The following is a 12,611-nucleotide window of genomic DNA, read 5'->3' as shown; positions in this document are numbered from 1 at the left end:
CTAGAAATGATGCTGAAATATTTAAGGGTGAAGTATGATGTCTGATAGAGATAGTAAAATGTTAACAATAGTTGAATCTAAGTGGTGGGTACATAAGTAAGTGTTCATTACATGTTCTTGGGGGGAAAAAAACTATTTCTTAGAAGACTATAAGCTTCCATAAAGTAAGGACTGTATCCTCTTAATTTTATATCTTCAGCACCTAAAACACATCCGGGTACCATAAATGTTTGTTGAGAGAATGAAGAAATAAAACAAAGCCTGTATTTTGAGATGCTTTGGGGCTGGTAGAAATGGTGATTCTCTACACATTGAAGCCACCTTCTGAATAATTAACAGATATAAAATGTCTTATACGTTATATACACATTAGTCACTCAAATGTTAGTCCCTTCTTTATTCTCATGACTTTATCTCTGATATTCTTTAGATAAATGACAGATGTCATTAAAATCTAACTGCTTTGGAATGTCTCACATAACAGACAAAGCAAAAATGGCAAGTAATTGGATTGAAACAAAGATTAACATTTATTGAGTTAATCAGATTGAATGGACATTCATTTTGGACAAAATACTATAAGAAAAGCCTCAGTTTGGTTGATGATGGACATGAAAGACAGATCTGGAATAGTAGAAATAAATAATAACAACAGCAGCTAACTTTTTGAGCACTTTATCTGTTTTATCTCATTGAATTTTCAAATAATTCATTGGAGTTGGTACTATAATTATCCCCATTTTTTAAAAGTGAGGAAATCAACCTATGGAGAGGTAGCCAAAGGTCACAGAATATGTGGTAGAGTATGTGGCAGAGTTGGAATCCAAACTAACTACAGAGCTCTTGCTCTTAACCACTACTTTATGTTCTCACCCACTGTCCTATTCCATGTAAGAAGTAGGATTCAGTACCAGCCACTCTTCTCAAACATATGTTAGGCATCTTTCCAGACAAAATTTTTACACAGTACTAGAGAGTCACGTAAAGCAAGCAGACTACATCAGAAAATAAATGCTTACCTACAGAACAGATGGGATTCTCTCCTGAAGTTTTGAATCTAAAAAGAAGGAGAGAGTATGTTGAATACAGTTAAATAACCACAATTTATTTGCACAGTTATCAAAACTTGTATACTCTTCATTAAGGATAAGTCAATGCCAGGTATTTCCTTATTCCCTTCTTACCTCCTTCCTACAAACATTATTATGTATATATTATGTGCCAGACAACAAGCTAGGTTTTGAGGATGCAACAATAAGTAAATGTCTCTATGGTCTAGTTGGGAAAGAGATACTATAGGTAAACAAATGTGAACCACAATTTTGATCCAGAACAAAAACATGTGTAAAATTTGGTGGAACACAAAGAAAAATGTGGTCATTTCTACCAGGGAGGTGAAACTATTTGAGCTGAGCTTTAAAAATAAACTATTCTCAATTATTTACCCTTACAGGCTAAGTATCTAGGCAGAGGTACGAAAGTGGCATGTTTGGGGAACTGCAAGCAGCTGGATATGAATAGAACTTAAGCAACAGGGGGCATGGTGAAAGAGGTAATCAGGGGCAAGCTTATGAAGAACCTTGTACACTGTGCTAGGGAGTTTAGTCTTTACTCTGTGTAGGCAGTGGGACTGTTCTGGCAGAATTTAAGCAGAGGAGTGATATGATCAAGTTTAAGTTTTGGAAAGTTAACTCTGGCAGTCGGTGAGAAATGAATAGGAAGAGGTGAGACTGAGGCAAGAGAACCAGTGAGGTAGTTCTTGCAATAGCCTTGAACTATTAGAATATGTTCTGGGAGTATGGAGAAGAAGGGAAGGCAGTGGATACAGAAGCCAGAGAACATGGAGGAGAATAATATGGCTGTTTGGCTGACTAGATAACGAGAGTATTTTATTTTAGTTCAGCATCCTGCAAAGCATTGGAACTAAATTGTGGAACAAGTTGGAGACAAGCAGATCTTTAACTAAATGCTGACTCTGCCATTTCCAAACTGTGACTTTAAGCAAGTTGTTTTATATTTCTGTAACTCAGTTATCTCATCTTTAAAATGCAGATAAAAATAGTATAATCTCATGGGACTGAAAATCTATCTTAAACTCTCTGAGCCAGTTTCCTCTTTTGTAAGATGATAATATTTATATTTGTCTTGTAGTATTTTTTTTGTGAAAATGAGAGAGAACATGTAAATGCCTAGCATGGTGCCATAGTAAGGGCATATTGAATAATTGACTGATTAATGTAAAAATCAATTAAGATAGAAAATAACAGGAAAAAGGCTTCAATACATGTAAAGGATTAAAGAAATCATCAAGGCTCATGAGTGTCATGTGGTCCAAGAAGATATGCAATTCATTGTTTTATATCATGTGGCTGCCACACATGAAGCACTCAGTGAATATCTGCCGAATAGAGAAATAAACTATTAAATGTTTTTCATTACCATCTAGAGAAAAACAATGGATAAGTAGCATACTGTATATGCGGAAGAGCAAAAAAAAAACTTGGGTTGGAACCTTAACTCCAACTCATATTAGCTATGTGCTCTTAAAGCAATCAATTAACCATTCTGAACCTCAGTTATTTATGCATAAAATTGAGATAATATCACCTGTTTCACCAAGTCACTAAGAAGATCTATTCACTCATTAAACAAATATTTATTAAATGCCTACTGTGTGTCAGAAACCATTCTAGGCCTTAGAGATATAGTAGTAAACAAAACTAGCAAAGTCCTTATCCATATGATGCTTATATTCTAGTGGGTGGAGGGGAAGACAGATAATTTAAATACATATACACATGCATAAATATAAAATGTATCAGGTGGTGATACGTGCTATGAAGAAAAACAAAACAAGATAAGGGGATAGAGATTGATGGAGGGGGTATTTTACATAGGGTAGTCAGGAAAGGCCTCTATGATAAGAATATAGTAAGAGAGCAAGTGATATGGATATCTGATGGAAGAATGTGCAAAGATCCTGGGGTGGGAGAGTGCTTAGATCATCAAGGAATAGAAAAGGAGCCAGTGTGGCTAAAGCTGAGTAAATAGTAGAATACCATGAGGGAATAGATTATATAAAGAGTTGAAAGCCATGGTAAAGATTATAGATCTTATTTTGATTAAGATGGGAGATTTCTGAGATTTCTGAGTTGGCATGAGCAAACTTGATTTTAAAAGAATCACTTTGATTTTAGTATGAAAGATAGAAGACAAAAGTGAAAACTGGGATACCAGTTAGAAGACAAAATGATGCTACTTAAGAAGATAAGGAACTGGTCTCTAGTAGTTTAGCAAAACAGAAAGCATAAGGCGTGAAACTGGAGGTAAGTAATGGTTTGATGCTGTAATATTTCAAAAGTAGAACCAAGAGGATTTGTTAAAGAATTGGATGTAGAGTGAGAGAAATAACAGTGTCAAGGATGACTCCAAGAATTTCAACCTGAGCAACTAGATGAATGGATTTGTCACTTACTGAGAACGGGGAAAGAGCAAGATGGCAGGGGAGTTAGTTCATGCTTGAGATGCTTAGTAGACACACAAATGGAGATGATGAAAGAAAAATGCTTTGTGAACTACCCAGTAGAATACAAATATTAGCTATATTCAACTACTGTTAATATCCTTACCTTAAGAGGGGAAAGGCTTGCTTAAAAATGATATCATTCCTCAGACACAGCACCTACAGCAAAACAGCCATGTTAGAACAATCTTAAACATTCACAAACTTCCAAGCACCTCTTCGCAAAGAGACTAGAAACCCACAGTACACCAACCAAAAGGACCCAAAGGCTCTTGTCTGGCAAAGAAGTTGTCTTATAGTTAATACCAAACATGCAGGCAAACCATAGTCATCTTTTTTCTTATGCCACCCACTACAGAAAATAGAAGGCCCCCTTCCATGATGCTTTTTAAAAAACAAACAAACCTATTTCCTCTTTCCAATTTGATCTATTTTTTTCTAATATCAATGAACAACTAGTGTGAGTCTGCCAAGCACAGGCACCATATGAGAGACTTTCTTAATTCTTCTCTAATTTTCAAAACACTGCAAGGTAATTTTACAGGTGAAGGAACTGAGGCCCATACAGGTTATAGTCTAAGAAATTATCGCTAATAAGTGGCTAAGATGACTATTTTACTCCAAAGACTATACCTCTGTTACAGCACACTGTCTTTCTCAATAGTAATAATAGTGATACCAATATCAACAAAATAATGAGAGGAGACAGTAGCGGTGGCAGCTTCCCTCCCTAAGATTCTACCCTCCCCAGTTATTGCAATCTCACTCTGTCCTGCTGGGCACCCAGTCAAAAGATTAATGGCATAGCTTATCTAAGGGAATGTTTAACATAGACGAGGTCTTCTTATAAACTAGATAATAAATACTAAATGTCCTTAAGGTCATATAACATAAAGAGAAAATCCTGTCTGCTATAGATAACAATTTCAATTCCTTTAACATGTATGCGTTAAAAGACTTGTAAGCAAAAACAAAGGGAAGTCTGAGAAACAGTCACAGACCATAGGAGCCTAAGGAGACGTGACGACTAAATGTAACATAATATCCTGAATGGGATTCTGGAACAGAAAAATGACACTAGATTAAAAAAGGAAAGAAATATGAGTAAAGTATGGACTTTAATTAATGATAATATGTCAATATTGGTTCATTAATTATGAAAAATATACCACTACTAATGTAAGATAATAATAGAGAAAACTGGATGTGAGGTATGTGGGAATTCTCTGTACTATCTTTGCAACTTTTCTGTATTTCTACAACTATTCTAAAATAAAGTTTATTTTTAAAAAGATTATTATGTACCAACTACTATGCTGAATATTAAAGGGCCTATACAAGCAAAATGTAACAACATGGATGAACTCTAAAAACATTATACTAAGTGAAAGAAGTCAGTCACAAGAGTCAAATATTGAATGACTCCATTTATATGAAATACCGAGAATAGGTGAATCTACAGAGAAAGCAGATTAGTGATTGCCTAGAGCTGAGGGGCTGAGTAGCTGGGAATGACAGCAAAGGGACATGAGGTTCCTTTTTGGGGTGATGACATGTTCTAAAATCAATTGTAGTGATGGTTGCACAACTCAGAATATATTAAAAGCCACTGAATTGTACATTTTAAATGGATGAATTGTGTGGTACATGAATGATATCTCAATAAAGCTGTTTAAAAATGTAAACACAATCCCTGTCCAACAGGAATTTGAATGGCTGGAGATCTGGACATACATTTGTATCAAACAGCTAAGCAATATTACAACCATTATGTGATTAAGTCACAATAGGTGATACAAACAACAAGCTCCTCTGGCAGGAAATCCAGGTGGAGCTGGCCAGAAGATCTTAGCACTTGGGGTGTTACAGACTTTGCTGAAAGTCTGTTCAAAGTCAATTGCCTTCTCCCCAACTTCATATAGGCATGGATATACAAAAGTTTGCACACTACGAGAGTCACTAAAATTCTTAACATCACCCATAGACCACTATTCTAAACCAAGAGAGGCTCAGGGGTAAGGGTCATGTCGTATTTCCACATAGCAGCTATTCAATCAAGTTTAGTTTTGGTGAAGTGAATGAGTGATAACCATTGCTACCATTTATTAAGTACCCACATCTATTTTGTAAATAATGTGTCTAAATCATAATTCCCTTACAGAATATGTATTATTATCTCATTCTATAGTTGAAACTGAGAGTAAGTAATCTACCCAAAGTCAAACAGCTACTGTCAGAACTAGCATAGGATCATAGGTTTCTCTGACTCCAAAGCAAATAATTCCCACACTGTTTTATACCCTCTCTCACATAAATGAATGTGTTGGTACTTAGGAAATCAGGAGGTAGGGGAGAAATAATAAAATTTTCCAGAAAAAGTCTCCCAGAGAATGGAAGATTGGAAAGGATATGAATATATGGAAGGAAGGGCAAAGTACATAGACAATCATAAAAATCACAATTAAGTCGGATACTAAAAAACTTTGTAAAGTATGTGTGTAACATGCCTAACCTAATATTGGCCAAATAAAAGATAGAGCAGGCAAACTATGAGCCTCAGAAGACAGGAGCACTAGCCAGCTCCCCCACCAACAGCCACCATACCATGGACCTCAAGAAGGAAAATATCTGCAAACGGATCCATGGTTAACTCAGCCAGAATTCCTAAGCAGAATCTAGCTGCCATTGCCAACAGATGCCTCTTATGCACTCTGCATTTCAGGGAAAAGCCATGGTCTGAGTTGCTGCACTGTTTCTCTCTCCGGAGTCAACCCTTACAAAAGAGTTCCTGGTATTATATTTTGACCAATGGGCTGAGACCTTCCCTGTCCAATCAGAACGGCACAGCCATATCCTCATTTACATCTTTATTGACTAATCAGAGCAGCTTCAAAACAAGCAATCAGAACGCACTATTCCAACCAATCAGGTCAGTGCTATTTGGGCCAAAAGATTGTTTGATTTTGGATTCTTCATTTACATAAACATGGACCAAGCAGGGATGGGGGAGGTACTTTCTTCTTATAAGAGGGTGTCCTGTTTGTCACCATGGAGTACATTTTCTGTTTCTCTGGTTTGCAAAATATTCGCCTGAATAAAGTTACTAACCCTTCATTGCACCCCAAACTGGGGGCTCCTGTTGGTGTTGGATTGATGGCAGCAACCTTTTTGCCAACAATACCTTGGCTCGTACTTGCTCCCCTGAAGTTAGAACAGGTGGCACTTAAGATTCCTGCAGGCCCCAGATCAACCATGACAAACAGCACAGAAATCAAAGCAAACAGAGTATATTCTTAAATGGGTCATTTCATACAGAAGAGGTACTGGGAGGGAAGAAAGACCTAGATGAAAATGATTTTTCCTCACTTTAATTGTTCAGATTTCTCAATCTCTATTATAATAGCAAAAGATTTAATTATCTAAAAGCCAGGCTTAAAGGTTGACAACTTTCTGGAAGATATTCAAATTGTAGTGTGAACGCTCTCTTTCAGCTCTGGGAAATGTGCTTCTGTTCCCCTGCAATGTTCAGCATTATTTATCAGGACCAAAGTAATCTATTTTGGGACTGTATCTACAAACACCACCTCCTCCCAGTCAGCAAATAAAGAGCAGCTACAGTTCTGGAACAAATTGAAGAGGAGGGCAGTGATGCTAGCGAATGAATGAGGACACAGCTGCTGCAATGGGTTACAAAAATACTTGTCCCATGAGCTCCGGAGCCAGGAACTAGGAAAGGACTGCTACCAAAGAACCAAAGTCATGGGGCGAAACCTATATAGTACAAGAGTAGCTTCAGACAGCAGAGCCCCAGGGTGAGTAATGACAGCAATGGGTAAGGGACCCTTCAGGCAAGCAACCGAGAGCTGTTTTATGAAGACTAACAGAATATATTTGTATATTAACAAATATCATTTAAACTAGGATTATTATTTATTGAATACATCCTTTGTGCTGAGCACGTTCCATGTACTATTTCAATTAATCTTTATACCAATCCTCTGATAGAGGCTTAGGAAAAAACAGAGGCTTAGGTAAATTGCCCAAAATTATAGGCTGGTAAGAGGTACCATAATTCAAACCCAAGTGTGACTGAATCCAAAGCCCACGTTTTCCATTCTGCCACACTGCCTCTCAAAAGAGTAATACTAATTTATACTAGTGAAATTCATATGCTGATAACAATAGTCTCAATAACCCTGTTGTTGAAGATCTGCTATATGCTGAACATCATTTCCTTTAATGCTCACAACTATTCTGTGAGGTAGATACTTCTACTTCCATTTTACTGTAAGGAAACCAAAGCTCAGAAAGGTGACCTTTTCTGAGTTCTTTCAAAATTGCTTATTTATAGTTTTTCCTTTGGCCATTCTCTTCTGAATATGTTTAAGATGTTGACTATCGAAGTCTGTCTTTGCACTAAGTCTTTATGGCAGTTAGAAGTACAGGTTATAGATTCACAAAGGACTGGGTTTGAATATCAGCACTTCATTCTTATTAGCTATGTGATCTTTGACAAGTCACTTAAGAAATACCTGACCTCACATACTGTATGATTTCATTTATATGAAATGACCAGAACAGACAAATCCATAAAGACAGAAAGTAGATTATTGGCTACCAGGGAGTGGGCAGGGCGAGCGGGGAATGAGAAGTGACTGCTTATGGTTACAGGATTTCTTTTGGGAGTGATGAAAATATACTGGCATTAGATATTGGTGATGGCTGCACAAATTTGTGGATATACTAAAAACTGAATTTTCTACTTTTAAAGGGTGAATATTATGTATGATATGTGAATTATATCTCAATATTTAAAAAAAAGAATACCTGGCTTCACACCATTTAACTGCTGGATGGCACTTATAGGCCACAGTTGAGCTGTTAATCCCAATTCCCTAACTTCCTTCAGGACTAAGTTCAGTTTCAAATTACCTGTAGTCACCTTCTGAAATATAAGTCTACTCCCATATTATCTCCCCAACTCTCATCCCCATAGTTCTCTACATACTCTTCCTTAATCCAATCCTGACTGCTTCTCCTCCTCCCAATTTCCTAGGGGCCATCTGGAACTCCTAGTATATTCTCATTTCAGGGACTTTGCACATGTTCTCCCTGTCTAAATTCTATCCTTCTTTAAGTTTTAGTCATATAACATCCTCAAGAAAACTCTCCTGACTGTTCAGACTTGCTTGGCTCCTGCTGTTACACACTCATACAGTACCCAGGGTCTTTCTTTTGTGGCCCTTATAACAATAAATTAAGTAGTTATATGTTTAATTAGCCTCTTTGCTAGGAATATAAGCTCCATGAAAAGAGGAAACTGCTACATCCCAGGATTTAGCATACTGAAACATAACAGGTGCTGAACAAATATTTGGTGATCAAATTAATAAATCCCACCAAACCTCATTTTCTTATCTCTACAGAGGTTATAAAAATATTTATCTCAAAAAGTTGATAATATGGTTAAATTACATAATATTAAAAAAAAGGGCTTAGCAAATGCAAGACATATTGTTAATTGTCAAATTGGTAGCACTGATGATAATGGTGGTGACTGTTCAGCTCCTCATTTATTAAATAATAGTGTGTGTGACAGGTGCTGAAGATAAAACCATGAACAAAATAGAAAAATGTCCCTGTCCTCCACTTACAATCTAGTAGTGACCAGGCTACAGCCACTTCATAACCATTTTCCTGGCCTTTGGACTCCCTGCCTTCTAGGCACTCTGAAATTTGTGTCCTATTTCCTATCTTCTTATGTCTTCCTAATTCATGTCTGTTGGTTTGTTATTTGCTTCAGTCCTCACTACTAGTTATTCATATGAACTCTGCTCCACATTACCTTCAATGTTTTCATTTGAACTATGAGATCGGTCCCCAAAGTTGCTCCTTCTGGGCTGATATCTTGATCAGTCAATATGTTTTCTGGGATTTGATGAATATCAGTATTAGCATGTTAATCAGATCCACCTTGCTCTACTACTTCTGTTGACCTAAAGAGGTATATGATTCTGCCCAGTTTTATTACTGTAAAGCTGGGCTTCTCACTTATCTAAAATTTGAGATGATTATTAGCTAATAATTTCTTAGGGTCCCAAAGAAAGAGCACTGAGTTAAGAGTTTGAAGTTCCAGTCTCAACTCTACCATGTACTTACCATGCAATGTCAACATTTGTTTATTCACTTATTCATTCAGTATTTATCAGGTACCTATTTTAAGCTAAGTACACTGTAGACTGAGTACATACAGATATGAAGAAAATATAGTTGTGTGCCCTCAAATCTTTCAGTAAGGAGAGATGTGCAAATTATTTACTATATGACAATGTGAGATCAATATAATGGACTGTATAGATCACAAAGAAAGAAAGATTGACAACTAGAAAGGTCAAGAGGAGTTTTCATTCTTCATTTCACAGATGAGGAAAACCAAGATTATTATCAAATTAGGGAGATGTGAAATACTCATAAAAGGAAAGGCAATAGGGTCTTAGAGGAGTAAAAAATTTAAGCTCCAGTCTCAGTACTACCATTTAAAAGGCCACTGCCCTATAAGCAAGGCATTCATTCATCCAGGCATTCAGTAGAACACCTGAGAACCTATTATGTACCAGTAGCTTCCATTTCCTCATCTTGCACCTGCCAGGACTCTCTCATAATATTACGAATATCAAATGAAATTATACAAATGAAGCAGTTTATAACTGTAGAATATCAATATACCTACTTGCATAAACAGCAATTCCAGATAGCAGCAGCATCTGCATTTTACAGATATGAAACTGGAGCAGAGAGAGGTCAAACAAGAGATAGAATACAGGTCTGATGCAAACCCATTAATTTTCCTCATAACTGTAAAGTATTAACTAACACCTCAAGACAGGCTAAGACGAGGATGGTCACATGACTGCATGTGATTAGGTGCCAAAACATACTACCAGTAGGAGTTCAGAAAATAAACAGACATGGAGTGATCAGAAAGTGTTTATAGAAAAGATAACATGAGCTGGGCCCTCAAGGAGGGGAGTAATTGGATAAGTGATAAGAAGGGTAAAGGTACTCCAAATGAAAAAGCTCCATAAGATCAAGGATCAGGAATTCGGCATTTAGCAAATAAAAAGAAGACTATCTGGACAAAGCAGGAGGGCAGACAGAAGAGTATAAAGTCAGTAGAAAGGAATATGGAAGGGAACAGTGGCATCAGACTTGGAAGGGCTCTATATGTCCTTATTTCTTCAGATGATGGCCTAATGACAGATTTCCATGGGCACTCCTGGAGTATAGAATGGTTAAAAACAGTATTCCTTGAAAAATGATCTCTCCCTTTCAGCATTCCTCAGAATCAAGGCAAATAGAGCAGGAGCATGGAGCCACCAATCTGATCATCTTTACCAACAGAATTTTGAAACTTTCTGATTATTTTTCTATTATCCTTTCACAGATATGGCCAAATTCTCACAATTTCGCTAAGATGACATGAACAACAGTGAGTCATTTCATATGAAGTGAGGTTTGGGCCCTTAAGGAAACAAATCTAGAGAAAGTCAGGGGCTGCTCGAAGATAACTACTAGTAGATCCCCGAGCACAAATGATCATGCTAATCTATGGATCATGGAGATTATAGTCTCTACAATTAATGCCTAAAATAAAATTTTAACACAAATTGCTAAAAATAAGTCATTATTCTAAGCAGCATACAACTGAAAGAGTGCAATCGATAACGTTCAGTCTGTTAAGAGGACAAGGTAAGGCCACAGAATGCATTTCCGGTGGTTCATACGGTTTTACCGCAGTCACTTAAATAAGGTTTTACAAGTAGAAATGTAGTTTATTACCATCCTTCCCTTATTGCCAAGTAGTCTCAGATTAGTTCAGCAAGTCAAAAACGGTATTTGTAGAAAAAAAATCTGGAAGTTGATGACTTAACACAAAATAAAGTGACCTGCTTAAGGTCATACAGATTATTGGGACCTATCCTGGTGTGATTTTCAGCGGAACTCTTTCCAAGCCAATGGACAGCGACCGTAGCTAGTAGCGGGTGCTTAGCGCGTGTGATATTGCGGCGGAGGGCGCCCAGAGAAGAGGGAGCGCAATCGTTTGATTACAAGGCGCCGCATGTGCTGCCGGGAAGAGGCTTGGTCTCTCCAGTGAATATACCCGGATGTCTGCAGAGGCCACAGCCACCTCCCAGGTCTGCTCTCCCCACCACCCTGTCCGCGGCCGGCATGCGCGAAACCTACGTTACCTTTCCCAGAGCTCCGTTCATCCTCTGCTGTTGCGGCCTGTTATTGTGGAAGCTGAAGATCAGCTCAAACAGCCGCAATCCCTGGGCGGCTGCAAACACTGACGGAACGGCCTCGATCGGTCCAGTAACAATATCCGACCGAGACTCGCTGAACTCTGCAGCATCTTGGTTCCGGCAGCCTCTGCCTAGAAATTCCCTCCTCAGACTCCGCGCTCACTACAGCTCAAGTGTCACCTTCACTGCTTTCTCCAGGCTGAATTGTCAGCTCTTGTTGCTCAGATAACTTTGCACAAATTTCTGTTTCATTTACCATACTATATATTAATTGTTACTATCTCCTGCATTTGATTTTAAGTTTCTCAAGGACTGAGATCCTATCTGATTAATTCGTTCCAGCGTCTAGCACAGAACGTGGCGATCTGACTTCTAACCTCTAAAAGCTGATTGACTCTAACTTTTCTGACATTCGATAGCCTCCTAATAATTAATAATTATTTTTTATTGAGTGACCACTATGTGCAATGCATTATGTTCAATGCATCATTTAACTGTGAATTTGTCTCTGTAAATGGTCTCTTAGCAATTCTGCCCCCAAAGGAGTTAACGGCTACCTTTGGGGGACATAGATTTACCCACATAGCCCTTTGTAGCTCCTTGAAATTTCATCATAGGAAGGACTGATAAAACAACAGGTTAAAAAACCTTGGCAGAGTTTCTGACAAAAAAGCAAACTCCCTATCACTGCAGCCCCGTTCATATTTACCAGTTTTTACACCTTTTCCTTGAGAACAACAATAATGAAAACAGTAGCAGCAGCAATAATAGTAACAGCAACAATA

The 12,611-nt window shown here is 37.6% G+C and overlaps 1 protein-coding gene across 1 annotated transcript in view; it reads right to left on the bottom strand.

Moving 5' to 3' along the window:
* Window positions 1-11,928, bottom strand: part of MRPL48 (mitochondrial ribosomal protein L48) — a 47,137-nt gene extending 35,209 nt beyond the window's left edge. The window contains exons 1-3 of the mRNA XM_039848022.1: window positions 11,773-11,928; window positions 3,630-3,682; window positions 1,020-1,057 (exon numbers count right to left, since the gene is read on the bottom strand). Of these exons, the coding sequence (XP_039703956.1) occupies window positions 1,020-1,057; window positions 3,630-3,682; window positions 11,773-11,793 (112 nt within the window). The 5' untranslated portion in view covers window positions 11,794-11,928. The remainder of the gene's footprint in view (window positions 1-1,019; window positions 1,058-3,629; window positions 3,683-11,772) is intronic.
* Between the last annotated feature and the right edge of the window lie 683 nt (window positions 11,929-12,611).

The sequence above is a fragment of the Pteropus medius genome, unplaced genomic scaffold (assembly GCF_902729225.1).
Source record: "Pteropus medius unplaced genomic scaffold, Ma_sr-lr_union100, whole genome shotgun sequence".
Lineage (NCBI taxonomy): Eukaryota > Metazoa > Chordata > Mammalia > Chiroptera > Pteropodidae > Pteropus > Pteropus medius.
This window is presented reverse-complemented; position numbering and strand designations above follow the sequence as displayed.